General features: G+C 30.3%; 1 protein-coding gene and 1 long non-coding RNA gene across 2 annotated transcripts; both read left to right on the top strand.

The window, feature by feature from the left end:
• The first annotated feature begins 1,358 nt into the window (after positions 1-1,358).
• Positions 1,359-21,524, top strand: LOC111620244 (zinc finger protein 883-like). The gene is made up of 7 exons (XM_023362141.1): positions 1,359-1,414; positions 4,966-5,241; positions 6,423-6,638; positions 12,370-12,444; positions 17,883-18,158; positions 19,754-19,969; positions 20,922-21,524. Exons 1-7 carry the CDS (start codon positions 1,412-1,414, stop codon positions 21,237-21,239), a joined length of 1,380 nt encoding a protein of 459 aa, XP_023217909.1. The 5' UTR covers positions 1,359-1,411; the 3' UTR covers positions 21,240-21,524.
• On the top strand, positions 9,719-12,791 carry LOC111620216. The gene is made up of 3 exons (XR_002755874.1): positions 9,719-9,755; positions 9,829-9,898; positions 12,370-12,791. It is a non-coding gene; the product is annotated as an uncharacterized LOC111620216 (long non-coding RNA).
• Positions 21,525-21,664: the final 140 nt, after the last annotated feature.

The following is a 21,664-nucleotide window of genomic DNA, read 5'->3' as shown; positions in this document are numbered from 1 at the left end:
GTTTCTATATAACTGAAAAGTCAGGAAAAAACAGCATGGAAAGTCAGGAAATTTGTCAAAAAGTCAGGGAATTTGTGCATATGTAAATGAATTTATAGCATTTGTTTATAATAAGTCAAGTGCTGTTTCATTTTGTTGTTGTGCTATACTGTAAGGGATGTGAAGGTCACAGAATTTGTATAAAGTTGGTCAGGAAAAGTCATGGAATTTAAAATAGTTATTTGAGTTGGAATCCTGTATTTTTTTTTCCACCAGTAATTAGTTAGTTCAAAAAGGAATACATCTGATTATGTTTGAGCAATGATTTGCAGGCATATATTTTATCAGATTTCTGAAGCTTAGTTGATATGGTTCACAAATATATATATATATATATATATATATATCTTTGTAGATAGTTTAACGATTTTCATTTTATCATAAACAATAAAAGACAAATTTTCCATGACATGGATATAGTTAAAGAACTTCATAATCTTTTCACACAGACGGTACTTCTTTTGTGAGTCACACAGGTTCCAAAACCTACTCACCGAGAAAAACTAAGGCAAAATCGCGGATTGGAGCAACAATCATCGTCACCCAACGTGGGCATTGGAGTAGCAAAAGAATGACCCTAAATGAATCACGATAAAGACTTCGTCCGTCCGAATTCCCGGCATTTCCATTTGAATATTAGATGCTCTGAACTAAAGAACTGTGCTATTTCTCTAATGCTATACAATTGGAATTGACTAAAAAAAAAAAAAAAAAACAGAAACGTGAGAAAACTTACAAACAGTTTAAAGATGGTATCAGCAGCTTCAATCATGATCGATTTTGTATGTTGATTGTTTTATTTTTGTTTTATTGTCATTATTTTTTTTGTGGATTTGTTATAGTGTATTTATATATTTGTCTTAGATACTTGTAATACGCTTATGGCCACAGTGTCATATATAAATAATAATAACGTTAATAATTTAAAAAAGAAAGTAAAAAGATAATTTTGAATACATTCCTTATTTGGGCAGTGCAAATTTCCCGAAAATTGTAGGCATTTCCATTCTTGTAAACTCATACACTTCTATTGAGTATTATCAAACCGCGCTTTTACTATTCCAGAGTATAGGGAAGAAAAAGCAAAATAATAATAATTCAAAAATAAGTTAAACAAGAAACAAAAGTCATAGCGTTATTCTGTTAGTTTCCTCACATGCATTTCATTAATAGACAATCTATTATATCGTTCTGTTTTGCAATTATTCTTAGATTCAGAAACACGCGCAATTATGCATGCTTAATATTATCAAAACATGACAATGGAGAAAATACATTATTTCGGTGCATTGTTGTTTTCTATTTTAACAAAATTTCGACTTTGAATTAAAAAACAAAATTTAATAAGAAAATTAAAAGAAGTGAAATAATAATGGTAAGTGAAAACTTTCATTACATGTGCATATTATACTTTAAATTTTTCAAACTGTTTTATTTGAAAATTTACAAAATAACATAAACTTTGAATTTTAATTTTATATCGAAGATAGAACACATATTATAAAAATATTAACATAATACTGTAATACATAACAATGATTTAGGGGAGATCGGGGCAACTTCGGCATGCGGGGCAAGTTTGTCAAGCGCTTTTTTTAAAAAAACAAATTAAAAGAAGACTTTGGTTATAGGTTAGGCAGTTGAGTTTTATTGGTGGCTTGTTGAGTGTAGTGTTTTTATTGTTCTCCAACAAGCGTAGTTGAATTATCAAGCAAATTTTCATTTTCGTTCAATTCCATATAATATTTTTNTCATCCCTCTTTCCATCAAAATATATATATGAACGAATAATAATTGTTTATTGTGACATGATCACAATGCAAGATGCAATTTTTAATCATCTTTTAATTTGAAAATTTACATGAACTCCAGTCCAAATTGTTAGTTCGTACATAGTTAATCGGATGTCCAGTTCCTAAACTTTCCGTATCAAGTCTCAAATTCCAAGTACAGAGATCTCTCAAGAGATCTAACTCCGCTCTCGAAGGACAGAGAGACAGACAAACAACGAAAAGAATGTATATGTCTGTAATTTGAAAATTGCAGCCAAATAAGCATGGCTATTCCCGGATGGTATCGTACGATACACACTAAATATACTACATCCGTTTAGTCAAATAACAGAAACTCACTCCAAGAAAATGCTACAGGAGAGCACCGAGTGACTCAAACCACTTTCTAGTCGAAATAGTTGTAAAAATGTAGTTTATACTAATTTTATACAAACGTACAAATACCTTTATATACTTCATCCATTCTTGGTGGGTACTTAGCTCCCGTACGATGGAAAACATAGGACATTTTCTAATAAAAACGAAGAAAAAATATCCTCCTGGCTTCATTAATGAAAAAACAGTAGAAAACAACTTCTTAAAATCATTTACAAAATGCAAGGCGTAGAAAGACATGACTTTGCCATATTTTCCAATTTCTTTTAAATCGAACCTGAAAATGGTAAAGTTCGAATTATATTTTACATCTTCAATTAAATCTATTTTTAAAATAGATTAAGACCTCGCTTAGCTTCTTTAAGAATAGTATTGTACGTTTGCATTCATTGATAAATGCACTCGTTTCTTTATTTGTATAGTTGTTTCTGTTTATTATTATTGTCGAATTTTCTTTATATATAGTAAAATTGATTGTACGATGTGTAAATTTTATGCTAGAAGTAGCAAACACCATTCAATATGAATAATATTTAGCACATTATAGCTTGTTTATATGGTTTAACTTATAGTAAAATTGGTGCCGTCATACATGGTTTCGTTTACATCATAATTTCCAAGAACCTATCAAAGGCATTAAGTGATAAGCAATATTTCACCACCAGCAATTCTTTGAAGAAACGAAATATGTATAATGTTATTTTTTCTATAAAAGTTCTGTTTTATAATCTTTCAGAAATTGTTTATCTTTTGCCAAAGTAAATACTGTATTATATTTCATACCCGGTGCTTATTGATTAACGGGCGAAAGGAAACGTCAGTGAAAGCTGACCAGACTGTTATTTCAGCAAAATGTATGCAATTCTAAACGTAGTGTACCATTGCCATATTCGTTTTTGTCAGATGGTCAGTGATCCCTAGAACTACTTTTGAAGTGAAATAGTTTGTGATTAATTATTATACAGGTTGTATCAGAATGACGTTTTAAAAATTTGTGGGACTATAGAGAATGAAATTTTGAACGTTTTGATATATGGAACCTATAGCCGGAAATTTGAACTAAAGTGTCTACAGCGGTAGGATGTGCTTGACCGCCCTTCACTCTGGTAGCTACCCTTTTGTCCATTGACATCAGTAGTATACATATAATACACTAATCACAAAATTAATATGACACATACTAACCACAAAATTTATTTTTAAATCATATAAATTTTAATATATGTTTTAATTATATGATAAAATTTTTATAAGTAATTTTTTAGATAAGTTATTACTCCTCGAAGTGAGTGATAATATTTATTTATATACTAATAACAAAATTAATTTGTTTCATATAAATTTGTTGTAAGTAATTTTTCAGATAAGTTTTATTACTTCTCGAAGTGAGCGATAATTTAAAATATTTTTGATAAAAATTAAATTTTAATCACAAATTTGTTGTAAGTTTTCAGATAAGTTAAAGTTTTTATTACTCCGCGAGGTGAATGGTGTATTTTGGAGATTGTAACGAAAATTAATTTTGTAAATGTACTCAATTATTATTTTATAATGCACTCAAATAATATGTACTATATATACTCAAATAATATGTATTCATTTCATAATATACTAAATAAAACAGCAAATAATATGAAAAAATGTTCGATTTTTTGTAGACAAAACACACTCCGCCATCGACTGGAAAGCTTTCTCGTCTTCACCCCTAGAAAAACAAACTATTCGTCAATTAAAAATTATGTTCATTGGGATATGATCAGTCAACGACGCGATTTAGGGGAGATCGGGGCAACTTCGGCATGCGGGGCAAGTTTGTCAAGCGCTTTTTTTAAAAAACAAATTAAAAGGAGACTTTGGTTATAGGTTAGGCAGTTGAGTTTTATTGGTGGCTTGTTGAGTGTAGTGTTTTTATTGTTCTCCAACAAGCGTAGTTGAATTATCAAGCAAATTTTCATTTTCGTTCAATTCCATATAATATTTTTTTTCCATTTATATTGAATTGGCAGGTTTTGTTATAATTCCATGATAACGAAAGTTACTTTTCCTGTTAGAAGGATGTAACTTCAACTTATTCACGTGGCCAGATCGTGGCTTGGCATTCTGTTCTCAGGGTTGTACTTAATGTTTCGAAATCATGACTAGCGGGGTAAGATCGGCAACATAAAGCCACATTAGAAGCAAAGGATAAAAATCAAACAGATGATAAATGAAAACATGTTTGCATTTGTTATTCATGTATATATGTCTTTGAACTTGCATTTCGTTGTAATAATATTAAATGGGTGTTGGATTTGTATTTCTTTGTTTTAATAGTGAATTCCAACTTATACATTGTTAATAACATAATTTTATATACGTGCCTATCTTGCCCCATTACTGTTGCCCCTATACCAGGGGCAACTTTAATAAAAATAATTAAAATAATTACAACTTTACAAAAAGAGAGAAGTTGCCGATCTTGCCCCTATACCCGGGGCAACTTCGTCAATTTCTCTCTTCTTGTAAAGTTGTAATTATTTTAATTATTTTTATTTCCAAACTGATTTTAACCAGTTCTATAGTAAGGTAACATTCCAATAGACAATATGCAAAGCTTTTTTTTCAGTTTACAGCAGTATTTATTACACAAAATTTAAGTAAAGCTTAACATGCCGATCTTGCCCCGATCTCCCCTATATTATCGTGAATAATTTTTATTTCCGTTTTTCACTAATTATTTATATTTATTCAATATTTATTCAACGAATTATTTTAAAAGGAGAGAAAACATCTATGCCCGAGATGTGGGAAGACATTTGTTCGTGAACAGGATTTCCAAATACACATGCGATCTCATACGGGTGAAAGGCCGTTTAAATGCAATTTGTGCGAAAAAAGCTTTACGACTAACAGCAATTTAACATTTCACATGAAAGTGCATTCGAATGAAAAGCCATTCAAGTGCAATTACAATGGCTGTGAAGAAAGCTTCAAACGGAAAAATGAGTTGAAACAACACGCGTTCGTACTTCATTCTAACCAAGTTTTCTCAAACGTAAATATTACGAAAAGTTTTTATATTATTATTCTTATATTTCGATAGTTGATGCAAAGAAATTTATAACAGAACGTAAATCACTCTTTGTGGGGCTCCTGACAGCAATCACTCCGAAAGCATGGTTGGCTTCTGGAGTAAGTGTTTTAGAAGCCATTCGTGCAAACCATCAATCAGTTTTCCTTTGCTTTATTTTAACAGAAGGTATATAATTGCCATTCAACTTTGTATTTTAATGTTTCTTTATCTCTTCAGATTAAATTTGGTTGGTCCTAGTTGTAAGATAGATTCGGGAATCTTAGCTTGGTTTCTTGTTAAATTTTTACATTAAAATAGATTAGCGCTTCTTAGCTTTAGTCATCTTGTTAGGTTCGTCTTAGGTTATAGTAAGTTAGTTTAGTTAGTAAGTTAATGTATAATAAATTATTTAATTAATAAAAATAAAACGACAAAATTTTCGTGTCTTGCTTGTTTGCCTTTCCCATTTCGTTCGTCTCGTCTAGTTCGTCATTGTGTTCGTTTGCTTTTCACGCTGTCTGTCTAGCTGTCAGTAGTATTAAGATTCGCGATCACGTTCAATTTTATCAGTATTTAATAGATATAAGTCTTCCTACTAACAGCCACTTGGCACTAACTTTTACACTTAGCTATTCGTGGCGGTACTCAATTATTGGTGTTCGCTACACTCGGGATTCCTCTTAGACCTTTCGGAACACTACGGCTTTGCAGCCTAAAAACTGCACGTCAACATCAAACATTGAGGGTACTGTAGCCATATGTACAGTACGCCGTTCAGAGGGATCCTATCTTTCTATACTGTCTAGCTCCTGTCCCTCCTTCTGCCCCTACATTTTCTCTTACCCTCTTTTCTGCCGGCTGAACACCTAGTGTACGGCTGATTCTTATAAGCATATGTTCAATTTTTAATGTTAATAATAAGATCTTAAGCCAATTACTCTGCATAACCTTGTTAGACGCATTTTTTAAAAATAATTTTATAACACAGATTTTAATAAAAATTACACAAAAGTTTTTAGTTTAAATTACAACTCATCACAATAAAATAAGTCGTTGAAATGCATGTTTAAAAAGCTTTATCATAAAGTGTTTGTATTTAATGACTTACGTTTTGAGTTTTTATATATTGTTAACAATAAACTAAAACTTTTTTAAATAATTAGATTCCATTAAACGATCCGAAGTTAATGAGTTGTAAATGTATCATCTGCGAAAAAGTTTGTCAGTCTCCTGCTGCTTTAAAGGCTCACATTAGAACGCACACTGGAGAACGGCCATTCTCGTGTAATTTTTGCAACGGCACTTTCACTACCAAAAGTAGTTTAAACAGACACGTGAAAAAGCTCCATCCGAAAAAGAAAGCTCTATCTTGCTCCGAAGTAAGTATATAAGTATAATAATAAGTTTACTGATTTAACGGACACACATGGTTTCAGTATTCATTCATCGCATATATTTTAAACACGTATATTTGTTTCATTCGATACTCCCAGAAAATAAGTTTTTTCCTAATTAACAGGATAATTCTTGTTAAAAAGTAACAGCATAAAATATTCTATTAAAGTAAGGTATTTTGATATGTGTGCCAAGAAAAGTTTTCATTTAGTTTTCCAGTTTTATCGGATTGGGTTAGATTTTTCGTCTCTGGGTTGAAATGGATGAGTGATGTGGGTGAGTATGTAAAATGTGGGGCACCGAAACATTTAAAAGGCTTACAATAATTACTTGAAATTATTTGAAAAATCTCAACTTCTTCTTTTTATATGGAGAGTCCAGCACTAATTCGGCTCTTTCTCCGACGAGCAGTCACTTATCGGTCACTGGAAACGTCCGGTTTCAGTAACGTAAGTTTCTAGTTTCAGCACGAGGTGGCAAGGAGTGATGTTATTCGATGGCTCATACACAGGGTGTATCAAAATGACATTTTAAAAATTCGGGGAATTGTATAAAATAAAATTTCGAACGTTTTCATATAAGAAACCTATAGCCGGAAATTAACGCCTTTACTCCACTTATTAACTCGAGGTGAGCTAAATGAATTTCTTAGGCATCTAATCGTGTCTAAAATAGAGGCTGAACTTTTAGTTTCTCCACTAAACGGTTGTCATTTATTTCATCGAACAACTTTTCATAATCGTCAAGATGGTTTTCAACATTAGTATTGTAAAGAAAGTGGTTTAATTTATTGCAATAATACAAGTGCTCTGGTGAATGCACTTGATAATAAACAGAGTACCACAGAATAGAGACTTTTCATTGATTCGTCTAAAATTAGTTTTAAGGCTGTCCTTTTATCCAATAGAAAAAAATTTACTTCTGTGCCATTAGCTTATTTAAAAAAATAAAAAAGCTATGAAAATATGAAAGTCGTGCTTTAAAAAAAGTCATTACCAAAAGTACAATTGAATCACATGTTGTGATTTAAAAATGGTTGCATTATTAATTGACTATACTAAATTTAAATGCTTCTTGTGTGGGTGGGACAGCAGAGACAAGAAAAATCATTACTTCAAGAAGGAATGGCCAACGACTGAAATGCTTATTTTTGGCCAGAATAAAATCGTTATGCATCATTAGTCAATGGTTACATGGTTCTTCTACCTCCACTTCATGTAAAGTTAAGACTATTCAAAAACTTTATCAATGTAATGATCGTAAACAATGCTAGATATCATTATTTGATGGAAAAATTTCTCTATATAACTGATGCTGAAATCAAATCTGGAATTTTCGTTGGTTTACAAATAAGTACTTTAATTAAAAACGAAAAACTTGAAAGATTGTTAAGCGCGGTTCAAAAGTCAAAATCAAAGTCAATCGAAGATGTTGCACAAAATTTCTTGGGTAATCAGAAACTTCCAAATTACTGCGAAATTGTGAATGAACCTTTACAATTTTATAAGGATACAGTATGAAATATGTCACTTAAAATGCATGTCGTGGATGCCACCTAAGATTCTTACCGACAATTTTGGTAAGGCTGTCAGTGACGAACACATGCTGCGTTGCAATCAAAACATCTCTACATTGGCAAAAAATTATCAAGGCCAGTGGAATTTTAGAATGTTTGCTGGTGTACTGTTGAACACTCAAAAGGGATTTTCCAAAACGCCCAACATAGCAAACGTTTACTCCATTTTATAAGAGATAAATCAATAAGTATGTGAAAGGTCGGACTTGGAAAGGAGCCCACAATTTTATTCAAAAATTTTACGAAAAGAAATTCATTTTTCGTTTTGAAAAAGAAATTTATTTAAATCTCAGAGAAAAAAAATTCCATTTTATTACCAGAGGATGAGTGCATTTCTCCTCCTGAAGTCGTTACCTTTCCCAGGGAACTCAGAATGTGTCACTGGGAACTACAACTTAAAATTCACTATTGGTAAAAAACGACAACATGACTTGGAAATAAAGAGGAGAACTCAAGGAACAGTAATGGGTCAAGAGTCATCGAGAGTATTCCCTGTGTGCCAGCCGAAAGGATTTATCATCAACGTGCGTCGCCGAGCGCTCCTCCCGAATATCCTGTGTTTCTGCGGAACACCTATGAAGAACTAACGGAGCTCAACTTTCGATAGACTTTAACCGCCATCCAAAACATCAGAGACATTTTCTAGGCTCCCCAACAACTCCACAGACATCTGGAAATCCGTACACCGTGCTTCAGGTGTTTATAACGACCCGCGTTGTTAGGTAAGCTCTCTCTCTTCAACTCGGTTCTTGCGAAAAAACTTTAGGGAAAATACATTTTTGTAGAACTACTTTAATAAGCGAATTTTGTTATTGGTACAATTGTGTTGGGTGCACTTTCTCAAGCGGTCTCTATCCCGAGTCCAACCCACAGACGCGACTGCTCGCGCCTAAATGAGAAAGTAACGGTCTCTGTGTCTACTCACAAGACACAGTGACCTAAAGACTCTTCGCTGTATCTTTAGGTGAAATGCGCTGGAAATAGTTCAAGGTAATTCGTCTCTGTAGCCGTAACACACGACCCGATAACAAAATATTAGAACTTGCACTAACTTTAAGCAAAAGCGAAAGGAGAAAGCAGGAAGCGAATAAGCTGAAGAATTTAGGAAAAATTCCACTGTCTTTGAGTACACAGTTTAAATAGTATTTCAGCGAATTAAGGGTTCCGATTGGTTTAGATTCCTTTTCCCATGTTAGGTTAAGTTAATAACGAAAACAAAGATAAAAAAATAGATTATCGTGTCAAATTAGAACTATCCTAAATATATCCATTACCATAGATCCAGTATGATAAACTATAACTATGTAATATGTATATATAAGAATTATATAATTTTAATAATTACAGTTTTTCGCTTTAATGCAGAAATAATATAAAACTGTTTTGCTGGTTTGCTCATCATTGATAATTTTTTTTCAAGCAATCTGAACAACAGAGTGAAGAAGAGAATTTTTGAAGACGTCTTCTAATAAAATATTGTCCGCACAACGAAATTCAAATAAAGACAACAAGGACGATGAACAATGTAAAGCAGACTACAAAGACGATAAACCTAGATTGTCGGTAATAGTATTTCAATGTCACTTATGTTCCTTCAGCACTCGCTCGAATGAGAAATGGTTAGAACATAAACAGTGTCATATTGAAGACATTCCTTCCACGTCAACGGTACTTATTCTATTCATTCTTTAGAAATAAATTGCACTTTTAAGAATTCAGGTTTTAATTGAGTGAACTTACCTCGTAAACTCCATCTTCTGGAGTTGGTTCGCGCATTTAGTACGAATAGAGATTGTTCTGATGTAGGCTCGATGAAAGTTCACTTCCACAATCAAGACAGACAGTATGTACAGTTTATTTACAAAATATATATAGTCTACACGAGTTGGGAAATACAGAAAACACAGGATACTCAAAGCGTGGTGCTTCACGTACTAGTTTGGATTTCGAGAACGATTAAGTTTAGGAGAGGTCCTCGTCAGCCTGTACATTTGCTCTACTCCGCGGTTCGTCCGGTTTCAGCATTTAGCTGTCCCTGAGATATCCCGCAGAAAGAGAGAGAGAGAGATAGGGGAGTATACTCTCTCTCTCTCTTTCTCTCTAACCTCAGCAAACTTTTCAAGTGTATGAGACTTCCCTGTTACCAGATCAGAGCACTTTCTTACCCTTTCTCCTGCTCGCTCTCTAACTTAAGGACTTTTTGGGCAGGAATCCAGACCAATTACAGATCTTCATTGCAAAGAGCTGTAACCCAGGTAAGCTTGGATCGGTTGATGGTGTCACCCACTTGATTACTTCACCTTGCATGTTGTTTACAACTGGACAACCTTTGAATTAAATTAGCGAGGTCGGCGCTTCTTTTGCTTCCTTTTTGTTTTACAAGCTAATACGTCGCATTGTGTTTTTAAGAATTCATGTTTTAATTAAATAGAATTGTACATTTTGGTTTATGATTTAAATTTAACAGTTTACAATTAACTGTTCGAATCTATGAAATTCTTGTAACATAATTAGTGTAATTAATGGTTCGTTGATTAACTTCGAATCAAGTATTTTATTTAGCTGAGATAGTGGCATAATCGCAAATGATTTATATAAACTTTATTCAGACATTTACAGCAGAAAAATCATTGTAAATGGCCTAACAACAAACCATAGTTTGTCTCTCATACAATATCGTAAAAGAAAGAAACTTAATTATACGACTGTAAATCACATAATCAGCGGTAAATATAATTTACCATTTGTGTCAGTTCATATCGGTAAATATGATAAATCGTACTTAATTAATTAATCAAATTTACCTAACATTACGCACAATCGCCATTCGAATGCAACAAATTTAATAAATAGTAAAGCCTCGTCGAGTAATATTTTTTTAGAGTTACAAAATTGTGCAGTTCATGAAGAACAGATTACATTATCGAGGAATTAAATAGGACTGATGTAACCATGTTGGTTTAACTTTAATTTTAGACTGAAGACAACATTCCTTAATAATGCTAGTTGCACCGAAGATTAGCTTCAACTAATAATTGAATTATTAGATCAACGTCACTGCTAATTGTAAAGATTCAAGGAATATATTTTAAAAACACTATTGACAATGAACAGCCGTCATTCACAAATCCTGATGTGACTATCCCTAATTCGTCAATGTAAAAAGAGTGTAGTGTGGAAGTGATTAGTGTTTCTACTGCAAAAACAGAAAGATATTGAGAAGAAGCGAGCAAATGCGAATGAAGTGTTAGAAGATCAGGCACGAAATTGAAAAAATTAGAAGTGTAAGCCACGAAATTGAAAAAATTAGAAGTTTAAGCCACGAAATTGAAAAAATATCGCAGCTGAAGTTCGCAATACCGAAAATACAGAATGCAGTAATGTAAGAACAAGAGATATGAACAGGATATGAAGAGATCCGTTATATATATTGGCTGTAATATTAGCTGCTAAAATTCCCGAGTGTTATCACTTGGGAACAAATAAGGGACATTTTTTACAGCTGTATACCATAAAACTATTTGTGTATGTGACTAAACAGAATATACAGAGTGATACTTGGTACATATCCTAGACTCTTCGTGAGTGAAAAAGTAAAACATCGATTTCGCGAAGTATGGAGTACAAAGGTACTCTTGGAGAAAAATATAATTTCATCCTTTGCAAAACGAATCAAAATAAAAAAAAAATTATTTACTTAAAAATGTCACGATGTTTATTATAGTTGAATAAACAGTAAAAATTATTAAAGTTGTATACTATTTTAATGTAATATTTCGGAGTTTTTCTACACATAATTTTAATAGTAAGCTGAAACAGATTATTCGTAGTTTTCTTCTATTTACTAAATCTTTTTAATATTAATAAAATACAATACATTATTACTTCATTTTATTATAAATTACGTCTACAACACATTTTATTACAACAGAGAAAAGACGAGAATTTTATGATATTTATGAAATTTGTAAACAATTTTTATATGTAATAATGCTCAGAAAATATTTTGATGAAAGAAAATTTCATTTATGAAATTTTTTTAAAAATATTTGTATTTAAGTATAAGAATTTTAACAAAATAAAACATTAAAATTAATACAAAAATTCTAATTTTATCACAATGATATTTCTTCTTACAGGAATCAGAAAAAAGAGACAACGAAGAAGCACAAGCAGCCAGAGAAGGAGGATCGAAGAAAAAGAAATTAGAGATGGTAGAGGCTGACCAGCAGCCTTTTCATAAGGATAAGCCTTCTTCTCAACAATAATTCTTAAATAAATGAAGAAATATCAACACGATAAGAAGATTAATCAAAAAAAATTTTAATTACATTTTCTTTATTCGGCACATTATCGAAATAAATTTAATTATTCGTACTTAATACAAATGTTTAAAATATTGTAACACACTAATTAAATATACAATCAACGAACGGCATTTATTCAATTAAGTACTGAAAATATTAAGGAAGACGATTTCAATCATGGAAATTTATATGAAAAAAACTTAATGACAAAATTTTAACGTTATTTTAAATGATATTAATGTGCGCATACATCATTATTAGCCACATATTTCAAAATTGTATACAATTGATTTTAAAATACTTTTAAAAATTTTGTAATTTTGATCTGGTATATTTCATTAAAACTTTAGATTTGATGTGAAATTGTGAAAAAATACGTGAAAAATTCAATTCTTGATAGAATTACGAATTGCTAACCTAAAAGACGTAGACTGTATGATTGTGTGTGTGACTTTTGTTTAATCCAGAGAAACTTTTAGTTATATTCATTTTATTTTCTGAGAGAAAGTAAGGGCTATTTATTTTGTATAAATTTTAGCTATAGAACAAACGTTATGTCGATTTTGTATCACTGAATTATCTTACGTTGCAGTGATGTTAATGAACACGTAACGTTCGTGCAGGAAAAAGAAATTTTTTTAATGCTACAATTTTTGGCACATGCGGTATTTTAAACTAACTGCATTAAAATTAAAATTTAAACTTTAAAAAAATAGCATCATTGTGTCACTTGTAAAAAAATAAAATATTTTACAAATCGTTCTAATTTTATGTAGGCGGAAGTAACGATCTAACGAGTATAAAAAAAGAGTTCAGTTTATCTTTGTTTTATCAACGTGGAATTAAGACATTGTTATGTCAAGGAGTACAGAAGAGAAATCAGAACGTCAACTATCCGAACAATATTAAAGTGTCTATTACTAAACGAGGACGACAAGGAAATCTTTTAAAAGACAGTACAGTGTTTACTCAGAATGTACTATATAAGGAAAGTTTATAAAGAAAGATCTTAGTGTTTTTCAATATATAGGCTTAAACTGTATATGTGTGTGTAAGTAAATTCTCTGTGAAACTACTATTATTTTGTTTACTCCAGGTGAAATTTTTTGTTTATTCTTATGTTAAAACACATAGTATAGAGTGCTTAAACGGCTGGCATCCTGTGGGTTCTTTCATTAAAAAGCTGTGGCTATTTATTCGACATATTTTGTGAAAAATTATTGTATATTTGTAATAAATATTATAAGTCTAACAAATTTTCATTCAAAATTTTATTGATATTTAGTTCTTTAAACGCTGTTTATTAAATAGAAATTTGATCAGAAGTTACTAATATTTGAATATTTATATCAAGCACAAATAATAAAAATGTTTTTGATAATTTGGCCCCCAAAAAAATTATTTGAAATTATCTTATTACGTTGTCTTTTTTATTTATTTATCAAGTATTGTTTACCGGTGAAATAACTTGAAGGAAAAGCCTCTTCAACTTGTAACGTCTCGAATCTCCTTCTGCTGAATAATAGAAGTATGCGACTTACTTCTAGTTAGTCGTTCTCTTTCCTGTGATTCCTGTGAGAAATTGATCTTAGTAACAAAATTCGAATTTTCTGTTATTTTCAGCGTTTAATTTTTTTTTAAATTCTTATATGTAAATAAAAACATATTTGGATTTCGAACTCACATTGAGTTATAAATAAACACTTGGCTTTATTTCCATCATTTTAGTTGATACGTGACAACAGCATGTTTCGGGCATAAAGCCCCTCATCAGTCAACTAACAAATAGGGGAGACCGGGGCAACTTCGGCATGCGGGGCAAGTTTGTCAAGCGCTTTTTTTATAAAAAGAGACTTTGGTTATAGGTTAGGCAGTTGAGTTTTATTGGTGGCTTGTTGAGTGTAGTGTTTTTATTGTTCTCCAACAAGCGTAGTTGAATTATCAAGCAAATTTTCATTTTCGTTCAATTCCATATAATATTTTTTTTCCATTTATATTGAATTGGCAGGTTTTGTTATAATTCCATGATAACGAAAGTTACTTTTCCTGTTAGAAGGATGTAACTTCAACTTATTCACGTGGCCAGATCGTGGCTTGGCATTCTGTTCTCAGGGTTGTACTTAATGTTTCGAAATCATGACTAGCGGGGTAAGATCGGCAACATAAAGCCACATTAGAAGCAAAGGATAAAAATCAAACAGATGATAAATGAAAACATGTTTGCATTTGTTATTCATGTATATATGTCTTTGAACTTGCATTTCGTTGTAATAATATTAAATGGGTGTTGGATTTGTATTTCTTTGTTTTAATAGTGAATTCCAACTTATACATTGTTAATAACATAATTTTATATACGTGCCTATCTTGCCCCATTACTGTTGCCCCTATACCAGGGGCAACTTTAATAAAAATAATTAAAATAATTACAACTTTACAAAAAGAGAGAAGTTGCCGATCTTGCCCCTATACCCGGGGCAACTTCGTCAATTTCTCTCTTCTTGTAAAGTTATAATTATTTTAATTATTTTTATATCCAAACTGATTTTAACCAGTTCTATAGTAAGAAAACATTTCAATAGACAATATGCAAAGCTTTTTTTCAGTTTACAGCAGTATTTATTACACAAAATTTAAGTAAACTTAACATGCCGATCTTGCCCCGGTCTCCCCTATATATACAATTTTTAAAACATTACATAAAATATCTTACAAACAGAACTAAAATAACGTCTTACCTTGTATTTTTTCGATTGTATTAATCCGATGGGCTGGACACATTATTCTTTGGATGGATGTCGCCGTTTCTATAATTGATATTTTCTATGTTGTTTTCGAAACCGTGTTCTGCGAATATAAACATAATAAAAACATATTTTTTAAAATGTCATGAACGAAATTTTTGTACAGTTGAAATACATTCCGGGCATTATTTAGAAAAGAAATATTTTGATAAATTTCAATAAATTAACTGTTTAACTGGAGATTGAGTTCCCAAATTAACTCTCGGTTTTGTTACTTTCGAACGTAATGTTACTCGACAAAAATTTACTATTTATCAAATTTCTTTTTCTGGTGTGGCTATTGTGCATAATGTTCGGTAAATTTGATTAATTAAATAAGTGCGATTTATCATATTTATCTACATAGACTGACAAATATATATAAGAAACGGTTACCGCTGATTATTATATTTACAGTCATTTAATAAAGTTTCTGTCATCTACAATTGTGTTTGAGAAGCTGAAATTATTCCGTTATACGTCGGTAAACTAAATGAATTTTTTGCTGTGAAGGGTCTGATTAATGTAAACATTAATCAAACCCTTCAAAGCAAAAAAACGAATACAATATAGAAAACCTATGGGAATAATTGCAAAATTTTCTGAAACGTGATTATTATAAGCTCAATCAGAAAGCTTTCAAATATTTTGAAGAATTCACAAAACGAAATTAAAATTTTTGTATCATTTTATATTTTGTTTATAAGTTTCATATACAATGTATATATATTTTTGTGAAACAAATTAAAATTTTCAAATCGTCATTTTCCAGAATCTAATTCCAAACATTATTTCTGTAACGAAACATGTTGCAATGCAGTTTACTCTATATTGTAGAATTGTAGACTCTAAAAATATGGCATCGTATTACTTATAAATCAGATTAGATTTACGATTTTATTGTGATCAAGTTGTATTTTATTCATTTCTACGTACGAATCACCTTCATTACAGTTTCATAACAGATAAATGAATGTATTGTATTGTATTTTATGATTGCTGTTAACAATGTGTGCGATAAACCTTGAAATTTAACTTTTATTATTTTTAGAATTTTGTACATTAAAAACGTAATAATAAATTTAATTTACATATTAACATCCAAAAGTGATAAACGAAACATTTGCAACATAATTTTCCATTTTTCCAAATTTGCAAACGTAATATAAACTGACGTGCACTATAAATACCAGTTATTTTACATTACAATTAGAAAATCTTATATATAAAATTTAAAACCATTTTTATTTGCAGTGTATAGTTTGCACAATGGTTAGTTTTTGATGTAAATAAAAATATGTAAATAAAAAATGCAAACTAATTAATTTGTTTCTCTTAATATACGTACTAATTCAGTCTTTTATTTCATTTATTTTTCGTTTATTGGAGAATGTCTAGGGCTAGTAGCCACTGTCGCCATTATTAGAATAAAAACCAGGTGTTTACTTTAACATCACAAAACAGACATCCCTTTATCGGGGAATTTTATGCGGGTAAAAAGTAGGGACAATGTGCGACTCTTTTTTCAGTTATTGTTCAGCCAAAATTTTAGAAAAATTTTTATGCTTTCTGTTTTATGCTAGATTTTACGCCGATTATTACGCGTGTGTGTTCACGGCCTAAGAATAATAATGTAGAAACTTCTCGTACATTTACGTTGGATAAAAATTCCGTCTGATGTCTTGCAAACGTATATTGTTTCAACTGATCTTTCTGTTCATAACTATATTCACAGCCATTATAATTGTACTTGAATAGCTCCTCATCCGAACGAACTACTTTTAATGTGCTTATGGCATTAGTGTCATAAATAAATAAATAAATAATAATAATAATTTAAAACAATAAAAGGAAAAATATAATTTTGAATATATTCCTTATTTCGGCAGTCTAAATACCCAAAAATTCTAGGGTTTTCCATTCGTGTAAACTCGCACACTCCTATTGAGTATTATTAAACCGTGCTTTTCCTATTACTGCTTATTGTGCAGATTTAGTACAATAATAATAACTCAAAAATAAGTTAAACAGAAAACAGCAGTCATGGCGTTACTCTGTTTGTTTCCTCACATGCGTTTCTCCAATACAAAAGATATTTCATATATCGTTTTGTGTTTTCAATTATTTTTTGGTTCGGGGACATGCGCAATTAAACATACTTACTATAATCAAAACATAAAAATCAGAAAATTACATTATTTCGGTGCATTGTTGTAATCTGTTTTAACAAAATTTCGTCTTGAAATTAATAAACTGAATTTGATATTTGAATCAAAATAAGTAAAATCACAATGGTGAGTGAAATCTTTCATTTTATTCGTTTAATACATTTTGAATTTCTCAAACTGTTTTATTACAAATTCACGAAATAACACAAACTAACAATTTCAATTTTATATCGATAGTAGACTACATATTAACATAATCTTATAATATTACTACATAATAATACAATATTAACGTACTATTGTAAATTGTAACAATAATTTATATTATCGAGAATAATTTTTATATATGTTTTTTACTAATTATTTATATTCATTCAACGCATTGTTTTAAAAGGACAGAAAACATCCATGCCCGACATGTGGGAAGACATTTTTTCATCAATGTCATTTGCAAGTACACATGCGAATTCACACGAAAGAAAAGCCGTTTCAATGCAATTTGTGCGGAAAAAGCTTTACGCAGAAGAGTCATTTAACAACTCACATGAAAGTGCACTCCGTTGAAAAGCCGTTCAGGTGCAATTACAATGACTGTAAAAAAAGCTTTAAACGTAAATCCCAGTTGGAACAACACACGTACATACGGCATTCTGATCATATTTTATCTAATGTAAATATTACAACAAGTTCCTATATTTTCATTTTCGTTTTTATTTTTCAATTATCAAAGCGATAATAGTTATAAAATAAACAGACAAAATATAATTGTATAAGATAATATAAAACCTTCAATTAATATTTCAAACAATTATCGATGAAACTCTGTTTATTTACAGGAACAAATATTAAAATAATAATATTAATAAGCAACTGTAAATACCATTATTGTTCTTTTGGCGTTGGAAATTTTCGTTGTTTTATATTAGTTTTCACCTTCGATAAAAATGCATAAATTAATTACGTTTCTTTGTATTTTTTGTTCGAACCCGTTTTCTGTATTTAACCTTTGCTAATTAATCACACATAAACATTTATAAAATGTGATAGACGTTATTCATAATAAATTTATCGGTGTAACTAATAACCTATGATAAATTTGACTAATATAAAATTTTAATTACAACAATGTTAAATTATTAAGCGAATCATTCTTCGCAATTATTACTCTTATAAATGATATTCTCATTGATAAAAATTGATACATCTTCGTATTGTTATTTTCTAATTTAGTAGGTTGCATTTTATAATGAAAAACACCAGAAAAATTTATTTTATTGTTCGCTGTATTATTAATTCACCGTTAAAATTATAAAATGTTATTATTTTTTAAGATTAAATTCAGATTACAGTCGAAAAAATTTCCAAAAAACAGTTGTTCGTAATGTGCGTAATTGCTAGTGTCAATAAGAACATGTAAGCAAATTACTCTGCAGCACCTCGTTAGTTCTATTTTTGTAAAATAATTTTCCATACATATAATTTAATAAAACTTGAACAAAATGTTTTACAAATAACTCCAACATCATCACAATGAAATACATGGTAAAAATCATTTGAAAACTGTATTATATAAAATTGTCATGAAGTTCTTGCGTTTAAAAAGTTACGTTTTATGTTTTTATACAGGGTGTGTCTGAATTTGGGAAAATAAAAATTTCGGAAATTGTGCAGGGTGAAATTTTGAACGTTTTGATATAAGGTACCTATAGCCGGAAATGTGATAGAAAGTTTCTACAGCACTTTGCACTTTGCAGTCGGTATGATGAATGAAGCAGCAGAATACAGTATTTATGACAAGTTTTATTGACAAGACGGTAGAGTACAAGCAAAGTGTACATCGAATCAGTGGCTACACTACTTTAGAGTAAATGTTCAATGTGACAACCATCAATTTCAATACATAATGTGCAACGACAAACCATGTTTTGTCCGACACTCTGTAAGATGCCAGGCTCTCTTCTGATGGTATTAAATGCTGTACACAACGTCCTGTACACAGGTTCAGTTAGACCACTGTAGTTGTGTGTTTAGAGTCATCCATTTGCAGCAATAACACGACGTCAATGGACGGAAGAGTATCTACCAAAGTGAAGGGCGGTCAAGCACTTCCTACCGCTCTAGACACTTTAGTTCAAATTTCCGGCTATAAGTTCCTGATATCAAAACGTTCAAAATTTCATCTACAATCCCCCAAATTTTTAAAACGTCATTCAGATACAATCTGTAAATTGTTAACAATAAACTAAAACTTTATTAAATAATTAGATTTTACCGAACGACCCGAGGATAATAAGCCGTAAATGTAACACCTGCTCAAAAGTTTGTGCATGTCCTGCAGCTTTAAAGACTCACATTAGAACTCACACCGGAGAGCGGCCATTTTCGTGTAATTTTTGCAACGGAACTTTCCCTACCAAAAGTAGTTTAAACAGACACGTGAAAAAGACTCATCCGAAAAAAAATACTCTATCTTGCTCCGAAGTAAGTATATAAATATGTTAATGACTAAACTTTTAACACACTTTCGTGTGATACACTGAAAACATTACATTAATAACTTTACTTAATTAAAGAGCAAACATTGTTTCAATATTCATTCATCGTATAGTTTCTAAACACGTGTATTTGTTGAATTCGGTAGTCCGAGTTTTTCTTAATTAACAGGAAAAATTCTGTATTAAAAATATACAACGATTCTGAATTTTTCGTGTAATATCAGCCATCAATACGCGCAGACAGAATTTTTTTTTGTATAAACTACGAGTCATTCGATTAGCAGCCGGAAAAGAAACGTTTATATCACTTTATGAATTCAACACGAGATATTAGAATTAATTCTCCAAATTACAAATTATTAAGTACAATGTTACTTCAGAAAATCGATATTTTCACAAATAAACTTCATTTTTACTCATTACGATTTAATGACAATTTATGGACATCGAATTTCGTTTGTTTTTCTATTAGTATAATTATGAAGTTATATACACTCAAATACAAATTAATTATGTAAGTGTAGGGAAATTTACTTTAATGTATGAAATTCTTTGTTTTGTGAATTTACAGAAATATCTATGGAATAATTAAAAAACGACGACTATTTTGTTTCCACACAGAAATTAACAACTGCTGTATTTCACTCGTGAATATATCGTCTGATTTTACGCCGTTATCTTCTCACATAATTTAATAAATTGTCTTTACGGAAAATCATTTATATTTGTTTACCGATTACTCAAAATTTGTTTAAAATTAAAATTAACAACTTTGTTATAAAATATAAAATATTTTACTTTAATCAGGTTAAAAATTTGTTAACTTTTATAACATTACAAATATATAATACAGTATATAATTATATATTACATATTTTTTACAATTCATATTTTAGTAAATTGTGTACAGTTATGTTATTTAAGTTATTTACTTTCAGGAAAGTACACAAGACGTTCAACGAGAGCAGAAAGAATCGCTTGAACAACCATCAACAAGTTTTCAAATACCCGAGTCAATAGAATTTGAAGAAATTTCATCAGAAGATAATTTTTTCACTTCAAAAGAAAGTGAAGAATTTCTTGAAAACGTTGACGTCAATTTAGAAATTATTCAATTGGAATCATCGTCGCAACTGGACTTTTTTCCAGAAATAGACGTTGAAGAAAATTATTTGGAATGTCCGTTTTGTAGTGAACAATTTTCAGACGAAGTTTCACTAAAAGAACACGAAAGAAACTTCCATCCGTTTGACTAATTAATTCTGGACAAATAATTTTCAAAATATATTTAATTACTAAGATGTCAGATTATTAATATTTTGACATTTAATAACAAAGGAAAAATTAAATATTTAGTGAAGATGCTTAGTTACAGTTCGCGAAATATGTGAAATCGTCGTAGAAATATACATCTAATTTAATTTATAGCGAAAATTATTTGGAAGAAACCAAATTTATTAAGTTATTTTTTATATTTAATGCTTTAGAAATGAAAAGATCTGAACATCGAAGTTGCACTTAATTTCTATTTTACATTTGTAAAACCGATAAGCTTTAATTGAATAAATTTCAATTAAATTTAAAGTATTGCACGTTTCTGTTTTTTTTTTAACTATACTGTTTCAAGTTAATTATTTTTTTTTACTTTATTTACGATGTAAGCCATTAGCTTTTATTAGTG

Source organism: Centruroides sculpturatus, unplaced genomic scaffold (genome assembly GCF_000671375.1).
Source record: "Centruroides sculpturatus isolate CEXI.00-Female unplaced genomic scaffold, Cexi_2.0 scaffold231, whole genome shotgun sequence".
In the NCBI taxonomy this organism is placed as follows: Eukaryota; Metazoa; Arthropoda; class Arachnida; order Scorpiones; family Buthidae; genus Centruroides; species Centruroides sculpturatus.
The sequence above is the reverse complement of the archived record's forward strand: the minus strand, read 5'-3'. Positions and strand labels throughout refer to the sequence as shown.